The sequence below is a fragment of the Tiliqua scincoides genome, chromosome 7 (genome assembly GCF_035046505.1).
Source record: "Tiliqua scincoides isolate rTilSci1 chromosome 7, rTilSci1.hap2, whole genome shotgun sequence".
Classification (NCBI taxonomy): domain Eukaryota; kingdom Metazoa; phylum Chordata; class Lepidosauria; order Squamata; family Scincidae; genus Tiliqua; species Tiliqua scincoides.
The window spans coordinates 37,708,255-37,721,916 of NC_089827.1; the positions used below are offsets into that span (position 1 = coordinate 37,708,255).

Here is a 13,662-nt window from a genome sequence, read left to right on the forward strand (position 1 = left end):
ACAATTTTATATCTTTTACCTAACATATGTATTCCTCACCCATCAGGTTTTATCTACAGAGAAATGCAAAAACCCAAACACAAACAAAAACCCAAAACAGGGAAGTCAACTATAGACGCAGAACAAATTATCCAGCACGTTTCAATCCTGGCCCTGATCCTTAGCAATGTAGATTCTCTACCCTGGCAAAAGCAGCAACGTAGAAGTGCTATCAAGCACTGATAAAATTCTCTAGATCAGGGTGCCCAAACCGCTACCCAGGGGCCATTTGCAGCCCTCAGGGATTCCCAATCTGGCCCACAGGGAGCCCCCAGTCTCCAATGGGCCTCTGGCTCTCCAAAGACTTGCTGGAGCCCGCGCTTGCCAGACAGAACTGCTCTCAGCATGAGGGTGACTATTCGACCTCTTGCATGAGCTGCAGGCCAAAACTTCCCTCCACTGCTTGCTGTTTCACGTCTGTGAAGCAGCAGTGGCAGCAAACAAAAGACCAACCTTGCTTTGGGCAAGGCCTTTTATAGGGTTTGAACTATTGCGAGACTTTCATTCATTTATAAGTTCCATCTCTAATATATTCATTTATGTAAATGTATTAAAATTTCAATGTAAATTAATTCTTTTTTTCGTGGCCCCAGACACTGTAAGAGAGATAATGTGGCCCTCCAGCCAAAAAAGTTTGGACACCCCTGCTCCAGATGCTTGCACACCAGTGGTTCTCAAACATTTTAGCACCAAGAGTCACTTTTTAAAATGACACACTATCAGGACTCACCTCACTTTGTGGGACTTTTAAAAAAGATCTTCTGGAAAGAAATTTTATTTGTTAAAAATAACTTGAATCATTTCTTGTGAGGCAGCCTTAATGCTTGAGAAGTTTATGCATCCGTCTTCACCTGCCCCCACTACCTGTCACTAACATATATGAAAAAAACACCATAAAAAAGATGCTGAAATATCTATCTATCATTACACAAGCTTGCAAACTGCAGGAGCTCATTCAGCTCTTTGTAGAACAGTTAGCAGCTATCTGATTTTTCAATAGCCTCAGAGTTTGAGGCAATTAGTTATCTGATTTTTCCATCACCCGTGTTTTCACTGGAGACTCTGCAGGACCCACCAAGTGGGTTCTGACTCACAGTTTGAGAAACGCTGTTGTACACTGTGCAGTAAGAAATGGAACAAGACCCAGTGGTTGTATTCAAATGGAGATCAGCTGGTAAAACTGGACTGCATACACCAACCCCCAGTTTTTAGTGCCTGAAGAATATTGCTCAGAGTTGGCTTTCATATGCATGTAGCCCACTCAATGCTCAGCCAAATGTATGAGCTGTCTCTGTTCACAGATGTTTTGTTTCAACTGACATCAAGCAATATGAAAATTATGTCTGTGAAGGCTGGTTCACATGTAAGATTCATTTGTAGCTCCAATCAGAGAGAAATGAAGATGTATGAATGAACCAACCGACCCACAGCCTGACATTTTGTCTAAATACTATTTTTTCTGTTTGCTTCATTTGAATTGATGTTTTTCTAAGGGCAGCAAGTGCCAAAGGCAGCATTTTAGTAGGATCTTTTCACACACTCCAAGTAGAATTTTTTTTAAGATAAGGCAAACAAAGACGCTTCTGGTTAAAACACACTGTTCAGCCCCAATTAACATAATGAACTAATGGACTACAATGCCAACCATTTATTTAAAATATTTAAGATTACAGGGTGGGGAATCTTAAGTTCCATCTCATAAGGTTCTCCTCCCCACTTCAGAGCAAATTCCTGATCTTAGCCATGGCAACACACTGCAGCAGCATCATTATTAACCTTAACCATTACAGGGAGATTGCATTCCGGCAGTTTGCTCTCAATTTCCTAAATGTGGTTTATAGACACTTCGTATGGCACAATCCTTATACATAACAGGTCTTCGCATCCAACTCCCTAATGCCTTGCACAATAACATGATTAAATATAATGTTCCTGTAAATTAAGTATGCTGCTGCTATAACCTATAAAACTGTAAAGTTACCATTAATTCCAAAATCAATTCACAACTAACTCCTTTTAGGAAATCTGTCCAAATCTGAATAAGGTCAGAACAACCTCAGTCAGATGAGACAGTTTGGAAGAAGCTGTCTGGGGAAGAGGAGCAGGCAAAAAGCTGTTAACGAAAATCAAGAAGCTAGAAAAGGTGGCTTAAGGTCTACAAAGCTTATTACAGAAATTGCACTTGCTTACGTAATGAGCGCCTCCGTTTGTTCTTTAATTTCCTTCTTTTGTTCATTCCAGCTTTAGAAGGAGATTCTTCTTTTGCCTTTGGCTGGTTGGTAACTTTTGAAGAATTCTGCTGGCTGAAGTGTGTTGGCACATGACGAGCCAGTCCACTCTGAGATGCAAAGCTAGCATTGCAGCCTCCGACAACACACTGAGGAAAATAAAACATCTCCAGTTAAGTCATTAGTGTGCCAGGAGAGTGAGGAATGAGTTGCTTCATTTTCACTTTGTTCAGCTGTTCTTTTCATAAAAGAGTCCTAGCGACTTGTTCAACATCCTGACAAAAATTTATTTCACACAGGAGCAAAATGACAGATTTTTTTTAAACTATCTCCATAACTTAACACAGCACCCTGGCCAAAAGATGTGATGACAGTTAATTAAATCCAAGTTCCAAATGCTAGAATACTGAATCACATAGCATTCCAGTGATACCATGAAAACATGCATCCCGTTCAAACCACCAACCTAACTCCATGTCAGCTACAACATTGACTTTTTAATGCCAAGCAAGAATGACCATTCCTATGAGTACAGGCTGGTCCTCATCATCCACAGGTTTGCAATCTGTGGATCGCAAGCCCATGAAGGAGGACCTCAGGGGTCCCTCGAAGACACGGAGGATAGTGTCTGGAAGGTATTCAGAGGCACAGGGAGGTTGCGCATCGCCTCCACACAACTCAGAACACCTTCAGATGTGACCAGAAGGCACTTCCAGTCACATCCAGAAGTCTTGTGAGTTCCAACTGTGTATTTGACACGTTTCGTATTTTCCTGTCTAAAATATTTTAAAGTCAAAAAATAACAGCAATAAAGAATCAAAAGAAGTCCCCTTTCACATATTTCCTAGAGCACTGCAATTAGGGTGTGTTGGGCAGCTACGTTTCATGCTACCAACACATGCCTGTTTTAAAATTGTGTGCATCAAAAATTGCAAACATTACCAAGAGCAGCCCTGAAGGAGGCAGCAACAAAGCCACCCCAGGTAATATATAAAAGAGGCCTTAGCCCACACTGCAATTTTGCTATTTAATACCTCAGAAGGCATCAATTTTAATCTACTGAAGAGCAAATCAGCAGATACTTTAATTATAGATGCATTCTTCTATTCCTCTAGAAGTTCTACAGGCAGAAAAAATGCTGTAATTAAATTCTTTAATACTGAAATGTTTTCTTTGGACAGAAGCACAGACCTTACAGCCCGACTTATCCACATTTCTGACTTCAGAAACAATCACATTTTGTTTTTTCCTTTTTGCATAACCTGCTCCTCATTTATTATGCTTTTAAATAAATATTCTCAAATAATATGCTCCATTTGTATCATTTGACTTGAGCAGAGCCTGGAATACCATACCACGAAGCTACAATAGCTCATACTGTAAGATAATGTGAGAATTTTGGGTTGTATCCTAAACAGTGCACACACACAAAATATTTTGTGCGCTTCCATGTGGAAATGGAAACTGTACAATGCGATACTGACAATTTTGTGTTTGATACGCAACATATTTGTGCAAGCACAAAGCCAAATCAGTATTCCATTTGGATTTATGTGTATGCAAGAACTGTGCACTATCACTTCCATATGTGCAAGCTTCCTCATGCAAGCAGAAGAACAACAGAAGATACAAACCCTCAACTTCTGGGAGGAAAACTAAGTGCTTACTCACTCAGGGCCCAATCCTAAGCAACTTTCCAGCACCAGTGCAGCTGCAATGCAGCCCCGAGGTAAGGGAACAAATGTTCCCATATCTTGAGGAAGCCTCTGTGACTACCTCCCCAACACTGGAAGGAGTGCATATTCCATTGGCACAGCAGCACCAGCACTGGAAAATTAGATAGGATTGGGCTTTCAAATGAGAATGAAATTAAAGTCTATGATTTCTTTAAAATTCCATCATTCTAAACCTACAGTCCTTCAGAAAGTAAAACTTTCAAAATCTTTTAATTCTTTATCATTTAACAACTAGAGAAGACAGTTGTAAAAGCTAACCTAGAACCCAGCATTTAAAAAACTCAAGTTTAGAGAAAAGGGCAAAAGATTATTTTATGTTATAGTGAGAGCAAAGTCAAGGGTAATAATCTTGATTTAAAAAAAAAACTGCAGACTGGATTCAGTGGAGGTTAGTCATTAATATGAAACTTACTCATTAAATCAATGTGACTTAAGGTAAACGTGGCTTAGAGCGCAATCCTAAGCACTCGGGCTGGTGCAAGGGACTTGCGCGGGCCCAGGAGGGTCGCTAGGTGCCATAAAGCAAGTTTGCGCCCACTCCAGAATCAGATGGGATGGCGCAAGGATGTGCTTTAGGTGATGCAGATTCGAGCAGACTCATTGAGGCTGCCTGAGGCTCTACCCGGGGTAAGGGGAAATTATTTCCCCTTGCCAAGCTGAGCCACAGTCAGCACCAAACTTGTACTGAATACAGTGCAGGCCTGCCAGCCTGCCTGATCCAACACAAGTTAGTTGCGCAAGTTCCAGTGCAAGTTAACAGCATGCTGTTAACCAAATTGTCCCACTGATGTCAATGGTACCTATTCATGACTACCTTTTTTGGGAGGGATACAACCTTGTACTTTTATTTCCTTGCAGGCTGGCTACAGATTAAGTTCACAGTGGCAGGATTTTACTCCTTTAAAATCAGTTATAAACAAGATGCTAAAATGTTTAAAGGACTCAAAACTAAATAAAAAGCCACACTGCAAAACTAAATGTAGAGCAAACCCTTAGTTCTAAAGCTGTTCTCTTCAAGTGAGAGTTAAAACATATTGAAAATTTCACATTCTGAAGGCTGAAGTTTTAGAATAACTGGACTTTAAATTTAAAAAACTAACCTAAAGACTCAATGAGAGCAAATGAGAACAAAATCTAAGACTATATAATTTTTTTAATTCTACATTAAGTCTGAAAGTGGGTCAGATTCCTGGACAAGTTGTAGCAGCTAAATCACATGGTTTGACTGAATAGCCCTAGGACTGCAAAGTGTCTCACCCCATTTTACAAGTGAGGTTCACTTAACATAATTGGCTGCAGCAGCATACAAAACAAATATGCTGTAGAGTAGTCCCAGGTATATTTACAGGTTGCCTGTGAGAGTCCCAACTGCAAGCACGCAAACAAGCGAACATAATAGTATATGAGCAGTAAAAGTACAGTTTGATCTTTAACTCCCACAACTTGCCTTCAATTTCATACCAGTCTTCTTCACTAGCAAACAGACTTACTAAACCTTACAAAGAGAATTTAGAAAAGGAAAACAAAGCAATTAAAAGATATGATGATCAAATGTTAACTGGGGTTTGCAGGATATCCAGTATTTTTCACGTATCTGACTGCTATGGAGAAATCATGACTGCCTTTTGTGACAGTCCTGGTTCTCAGAAACAACTTTGTTTCCTCAATGCTATGATAGCTGAACAGATAAAGGTGAGAAAAGCAGAAATATATCAAGACTTTTGGGAAAACAGGAGTTTACCTTACCTGAGTAAGTCTTGTTCCTGATGGAGGCAAGGGGCATTCCTCACCAATGGGATTGTCCCTTGCTGCTGCTGGAGGCAGGGCCAACAAAAAGGCAGGCGGAGCTCCACAAGCACAGGGATCCAGTCCCCAGACACTACTTGCCCAGCTGTGACAGGATCCTCACGCACACTACTGTGACTGGTTATAAACTTGAATCACAACTGTACTCTGTTTGGAAAACTGCTTTGCACATAAATAGGTTTAATACCCCAGAAACAGAAGGGTTTGAACAAGGGAAAAAGGTCATAGGAAACCCTAAATAAAACCTTGCATCTATGTTTAAGAAGTAGAGGGAGTGATCCCCTGAAGTGTGGTGGGCGGAATGCCCCCTGCCTCCACCGGGAACAAGACTTACCCAGGTAAGGCAAACTCCTGTTTTCCCTGGTGGAGGCGGGGGCATTCCTCACCAATGGGATTTACCAGAGCAGTATCCATCGGGGGGGGGGGGAGGGCAGTTAGATCACTCACTCTCATATCTTCAGTACCCTCTGGAGAACTTTCTTCCTGAAGGAAGCCTCTGCCCAGGCTGATAGATTTACCTTGTAGTGCTTAAAGAAATCAGGATGCGAACTCTAAGCCACTTAGCTAGAGTTACCAGGGACACCTTCTCGCCCATGGTGAGTTACAGAAAGAGCATTCATCTTCCTGAATGGATGAGTGCATTCAGTACAGAAGTTTAGGACTCTTCTGACATGTAGTGTGTGCCAAGCCTTTTTCCTTGTATGTTTAGGATTGGGACAAAACGATGGTAAAACTAGTTCTTGCAGTCAATGAAAAATTGAATTAACTTTGGGTAAGAAAAATGAATCAATCCTAAGCAACACAGTGTGTAGAATACACATAAATCAGGATGGATACCCATTCAGATACCCTTCTTTCCAATGTTATAGCTACTAGAAAAGTAGTTTTGTATGACAGGACTTCATGGGACTGTGGCCACAGGCTCGAAGGAAGGACTCATTAAAGATGTTAAGACCCTGTTCAGATCCCAATTTGGAAGCCTATGAACAGGAGGAATGTTCAGTAACACTACCCCTCTGAGAAAATGTTGGGGGGGGGCCTGAAAGGCAGATAGACCCACCCCCTGCCCCTTGGATGCCTTGGAGTGCCGCTACTTGATGATGTAGTGAACTAGTTCTAAGCTCCTTGACTAAACCATCCTGGGGAAACTCCAAGATAACAAACACATCAGGTAAGAGAGAAAACCTTATCCCTTCACCAGTCCCTAAAGGTTTTCCAGGTGGTCCTATACATGTTTCAAGCACTCAGAGGATAGTCTGGGCTTTATAACCCTATTGGAGAAGCCCAATTGGTGCAATTGCAACTTTCCAACCTCCACACTGTCAACTGAAACCTGTGTGGATGTGGGTATTGTAAAGGGCCTTGTAAGAGTAGATCTGGCCAGACTGGAATCTCCCAAGATTCCCGTCTTAATAATTTGGGTACCAACCTGGCCACTTTTGTGCCACCAGAACAACTTGGGAGCCCCTGAGGCCAAGGGCTTCGATAGTGCATCCACCACTTCCACTCCCTTGTCTCCTACCCTGAAGTAGATTTTGTTAAATTGCGAGTTTTCTGCAGTAGCAAACTATTACAAGTAGCAAACTACCTACTATGGGTGCCCGAATCTGATCCTCAGTTTCTGGATGCAACCTGCACTCTGTTTCCGAGAGGCTCCATCTGCATAGGCAGTCTGCCTCTATGTTCTTCTCTCCTGCTAGGTGTTGAGTTGTGAGAGATAACTGTGGTTTGTGTTTTTGTGTGCTGTGTATGCTGTCTTTTCTTACTAGAACATGACAATGGCAGAGATGAGGTCTGAGATGAAAACAGAGCAAGACAGATAGATCTCAGCTCCAGAAGAATGATGCTTTGAGACATCTCCTGAGAGGAATAATGATCCTGAATCATTCTTCCATTTAGTTGGGCCCTGCATGTGAGGAAAATGTTGCCCGCTGAGATACAAATGGCACCCGCTGAGGTAAAAAACAGAGTCAGTGCTTGTGAGCATTGGGCAGGCTCTGAGCACGCTGATGGAGAGTCCTGCCCGACTGCCCCTGACACTGCAATAATGCCTTGATTGACGGGTGTGCCTCTTTAGTTTCTTAAACCTGCCACCACCTCAGAGAGGTACAGACCAGGCACTGTCAGCCCAAATAGCCGAGATATATAATGGCGCCTGCTAAGGTAAAAAAACAAAGCCGATGTTTGTGAGCATTGGGCAGGCTCTGGGCAAGCTGATGGAAAGTCCTGCCCGACTGCCCTGACAATGCAATAGTGCCTTGATGGAGGGGTCTGCCTCTGTTGCTCAACCTGCTGCCACCTCAGAGAGGTGCAGACCAGGCACTGTGAGCCCAAACATCTGAGATAAAAAACAGAGCTGATGCTTGTGAGCATTGGGCAGGCTCTGGGCACGCTGATGGAGAGTCCTACCTGATTGCCCCTGACACTTCAATAGTGCCTTGATGGAGGGGTCTGCCTCTGTTGCTCAACCTGCTGCCACCTCAGAGAGGCTCGGACCAGGCACTGTCAGCTCCAACTGCTGAGGTAAAAAATGGCACCCGCTGAGGTAATAGCAGACCTGATGCTTCTGAGCGTTGGGCAGGCTCTGGGCGCTCACAGAGAGTCCTGCCTGATCACCCCCGAACATTACATTAGCGTCTGGTCGATCCAGGGGTCTGCCGCTGACCCCCAAACCTGCCGCCATCTCAGAGAGGCGCAGACCAGGCGCTGCCAGCCCAAGCAGCAGTTTCCTTCACAGCGGGAGAAATGGTGAAAAAAAGAGGCAATTAATGTTTCTGTGGTGAAGAGAGCCGGGCCTCAGCCACATCTGCCAGGCAAAAACGCTCCTTTCTCTCCGGAACTCAATGGACCCGACCTTGCTGAGGAGGGGAATTGAGACAGGCTGAAGAGAACCATTTTCCCTTCGCTTTGAAATTGATGAGGAGGAGCTCCAAAAGAGATGACCAAACTCCAGCGAGGCAGGGACGGTCTGGGGACTGGAGCCCTGTGCTTGTGGAGCTCTGCCCACCTTTTCGTTGGCCCTGCCTCCAGCAGCAGCGAGGGACAATCGCATTGGTGAGGAATGCCCCTGCCTCCACCAGGGAACACTGTACAGAGATCCTATTCTTGGGACAAGAGGCGCTCAACTGTTATGGAGGATCTGACTTTCTGCATGAGAGAGAATAATGAGTTGTGGATTTGAAGATTAGACTGAAAGATTAGAGAACACTAATCCATTTCTACTCAGCCCACAGGTGTACACATTTGATCCCTGTTGCATATATGCAACATTGGGCAGAAATGTCAATCTGAAATTACAATCTGAAAAAGAATGCTTATAATGGGAAGATAAAAGGGGGCTATTAGAGATATAACATATATACAGGTGAACATTTAGATTATTAAGATATAAAGATGTAAGTAATTAGAACATTTGACTTTGCCTGTGCTAGACTATTAGAGGTATTCTTTGTACTTTTTATATTTTAATGTATCCTTAATGTAATCTTTATTTTCTTCTTCTCTTAATGTGTTTTTTATCCTTTATTATTATAAATAGAACAAAAACTGTTATGGAGGATCACAGTCTTGGCACATGAGGGTACTGCATTGAGAAACTGGAAATTTGTCCCTTAGGAGGGACTTGTCTTTCAGGTGACATCTATATGCTTGGGAACCAAGGAAATTCTTCTAGAGATGGATGGTGGTTGACTCCTAGTAGTGGGCAGTTCCATCAAGAGGAACAAAGAGACTGGTTTGCGACGATGCATACTGACCAGAGGATGACTTGTATGCCTGAAATGAAAGGTGTTTCTAGAGAGAGAGAGATGAGAGGGAGGAAGGAAGGGAGGGAGGGGCAAGGTCAATGAGCATGGTAAGCATGAGCAGCAACAATATTGGGAATTATAGTCATAAGACCCTGGAGGACAAATTAAATTGCTAGGTGAGAAAATGAAGTCCAGTACCTCACAAGGCAGCACATTAAAAAAAATGCTAGGGGTTCCACACACAGGCCAGTTAGACAGAACTGCATGGTTTCAATGCCACAGATGGGTCTGTTAGGAGGACTGGAACAAGGATTTGAATTGGGGGGGGGGAGGAAAAAGAGTTGCCAGGAACACAGTCAGCACCTCTCAAGCAATGCTGAAACAGGAGTGAAGATAGACAAGAAAAAAAATACAGCCATAACCATCTCACTTGATAAAAAGGCATGATAACATTTTACAGACAAGTAACTTATCTAAACAACAATGCTGGGTTAAGAGTAACTCATAATACAAGTATGTAACAGAAGGACAGGTTAAGGAATTTATGATACAATGGGCTAGAAATGTTGGTCAATCTAGAATTAATGAAGCAATGAGAAAGTTTGTGGACCAAAAGATGGAAATTGACATTAAATGTAAATCCAAAACGAATTTTTAAAAAATGATGTACAGATGGTATATGACAAGCTAAATTTTTGACATCCGTTTTGACATGCACGTTGGGGGAAGAATACCAGGCAAATCTCTAACAAAAACCCTTGACTTCCGACGGGCAGACTTCCCCCAAATGAGGAGGCTGGTTAGAAGGAGGTTGAAAAGGAGGGTAAAAAGAGTCCAATTTCTCCAGAGTGCATGGAGGCTGCTTAAAACAACAGTAATAGAGGCCCAGCAGAGGTGTATACTGCAAAGAAAGAAGGGTTCCACTAAATCCAAGAGGGTGCCCGCATGGCTAACCAGCCAAGTTAAAGAGGCTGTGAAGGGCAAGGAAGCTTCCTTCCGTAAATGGAAGTCTTGCCCTAATGAGGAGAATAAAAAGGAACAAACTGTGGCAAAAGAAATGTAAGAAAGTGATATGGGAGGCCAAGCGAGACTATGAGGAACGCATGGCCAGCAACATTAAGGGGAATAATAAAAGCTTCTTCAAATATGTTAGAAGCAGGAAACCCCCCAGAGAAGCGGTTGGCCCTCTGGATGGTGAGGGAGGGAAAGGGGAGATAAAAGGAGACTTAGAGATGGCAGAGAAATTAAATGAGTTCTTTGCATCTGTCTTCACGGAAGAAGACCTCGGGCAGATACCGCTGCCCGAACGGCCCCTCCTGACCGAGGAGTTAAGTCAGATAGAGGTTAAAAGAGAAGATGTTTCAGACCTCATTGATAAATTAAAGATCAATAAGTCACCGGGCCCTGATGGCATCCACCCAAGAGTTATTAAGGAATTGAAGAATGAAGTTGCTGATCTCTTGACTAAGGTATGCAACTTGTCCCTCAAAACGGCCACAGTGCCAGAAGATTGGAGGATAGCAAATGTCACACCTATTTTTAAAAAGGGAAAGAGGGGGGACCCAGGAAACTATAGGCCGGTCAGCCTAACATCTATACCGGGTAAGATGGTGGAATGCCTCATCAAAGATAGGACCTCAAAACACATAGACGAACAGGCCTTGCTGAGGGAGAGTCAGCATGGCTTCTGTAAGGGTAAGTCTTGCCTCACAAACCTTATAGAATTCTTTGAAAAGGTCAACAGGCATGTGGGAGAACCCGTGGACATTATATATCTGGACTTTGACACGGTCCCTCACCAAAGGCTACTGAAAAAACTCCACAGTCAGGGAATTAGAGGACAGGTCCTCTCATGGATTGAGAACTGGTTGGAGGCCAGGAAGCAGAGAGTGGGTGTCAATGGGCAATTTTCACAATGGAGAGAGGTGAAAAGCGGTGTGCCCCAAGGATCTGTCCTGGGACCGGTGCTTTTCAACCTCTTCATAAATGACCTGGAGACAGGGTTGAGCAGTGAAGTGGCTAAGTTTGCAGACGACACCAAACTTCTCCGAGTGGTGAAGACCAGAAGTGATTGTGAGGAGCTCCAGAAGGATCTCTCCAGACAGGCAGAATGGGCAGCAAAATGGCAAATGCGCTTCAATGTCAGGAAGTGTAAAGTCATGCACATTGGGGCAAAAAATCAAAAATTTAGATATAGGCTGATGGGTTCTGAGCTGTCTGTGACAGATCAGGAGAGAGATCTTGGGGTGGTGGTGGACAGGTCAATGAAAGTATCGACCCAATGTGCGGCAGCAGTGAAGAAGGCCAATTCTATGCTTGGGATCATTAGGAAGGGTACTGAGAACAAAACGGCTAGTATTATAATGCCGTTGTACAAATCGATGGTAAGGCCACACCTGGAGCATTGTGTCCAGTTCTGGTCGCCGCATCTCAAAAAAGACATAGTGGAAATGGAAAAGGTGCAAAAGAGAGCGACTAAGATGATTACGGGGCTGGGGCACCTTCCTTATGAGGAAAGGCTACAGCGTTTGGGCCTCTTCAGCCTAGAAAAGAGACGCCTGAGGGGGGACATGATTGAGACATACAAAATTATGCAGGGGATGGACAGAGTGGATAGGGAGATGCTCTTTACACTCTCACATAATACCAGAACCAGGGGACATCCACTAAAATTGAGTGTTGGGCGGGTTAGGACAGACAAAAGAAAATATTTCTTTACTCAGCGTGTGGTCAGTCTGTGGAAATCCTTGCCACAGGATGTGGTGCTGGCGTCTAACCTAGACGCCTTTAAAAGGGGATTGGACAAGTTTCTGGAGGAAAAATCCATTATGGGGTACAAGCCATGATGTGTATGCGCAACCTCCTGATTTTAGAAATGGGTTATGTCAGAATGCCAGATGCAAGGGAGGGCACCAGGATGAGGTCTCTTGTTATGTGGTGTGCTCCCTGGGGCATTTGGTGGGCCGCTGTGAGATACAGGAAGCTGGACTAGATGGGCCTATGGCCTGATCCAGTGGGGCTGTTCTTATGTTAAATTAGCTCAAATGTATGAAAATGTACCTAATAGATGCTGGAAGTGTAAACAACAAGAAGGAACGTTTTATCATATGTGGTGGACATGCAACAAAGTGAAAACTCTTGATACACCCTCAAACATAACTGATACTCAAGGTAAAACTGCAAATGAAATCAGAAGTACCTACTTCACAGGGAGAAGTAGGTAATTGATATAGATAAAATCTTTTGTTGAAAATAACTGATAATTAAATAATTGACACAGAGAGGAATAGTAGAAGTTTTTTTTCCTAGAGTAATTTGAGAAGCTATTTTAGAAATAACCAATAGACTAAGATATGGTACTTAATATGTTATTTTGTAAATGATCACGGTAATTTGAGATTTAGAACCCCACAACTGCTGCATAACTTTCAATATCTGTTTTTATTCTATTTTTTTCCTTTTTTGTTTTTGTTTGTTCTCTCATTTTTATTTTATATGTTTGTTCTATGTTTTAGACTTGGAAACTATTGTATTGTACATTGAAGGTTTTCTAAGTTTGTGGGTGCAATCCTAACCCCTTATGTCAGTGCTTTCCAGCCCTGGCATAGTGGTGCCAATGGGACATGTGCTGCATCCTGCAGTTGGGTGTCACTCACTGAGGCCTCCTCAAAGTAAGGAAATGTTTGTTCCCTTACCTCAGAGCTGCACTGCCCTTATGTCAGAGCTGGAAAAAACTGACATAAGGGGTTAGGATTGCGCCCTGTGTCTGTTAAGCTTTGTTGACTTAAAATGAAATAAAATAATTGCATTTCTGCCCAGCCCACAGGTGTACACATTTGATCCCTGCTGAGCATATGCAATGTTGGGCAGAAATGGCTTAAAAAGAGTAATTCATAAAACTATGCAGTATTTCAGCATTGTAGGTGGAGTAAGCTACAGGCAAAGTACTTACAGGCTTCACTAAAGCGCATTTTTTAAGAGGATGAAGCCAGCTTACCTTGAAAGGTTTGTCACCACTGTGAGTCAACATATGGCGTTGCAACCAACTTTGACTTGTGGATGGTGTGTTATAGACTTTGCAGCCTTTCCATAAGCACACAAATACCT

At 43.0% G+C, this 13,662-nt stretch overlaps 1 protein-coding gene across 2 annotated transcripts in view; it reads right to left on the reverse strand.

Moving 5' to 3' along the window:
- Positions 1–13,662, reverse strand: part of AEBP2 (AE binding protein 2) — a 50,404-nt gene that overhangs the window by 17,275 nt on the left and 19,467 nt on the right. For both annotated transcript variants that reach the window (XM_066633813.1, XM_066633812.1), the window contains exons 3-4: positions 13,553–13,660; positions 2,230–2,416 (exon numbers count right to left, since the gene is read on the reverse strand). In XM_066633813.1, the coding sequence (XP_066489910.1) occupies positions 2,230–2,416; positions 13,553–13,660 (295 nt within the window). The remainder of the gene's footprint in view (positions 1–2,229; positions 2,417–13,552; positions 13,661–13,662) is intronic.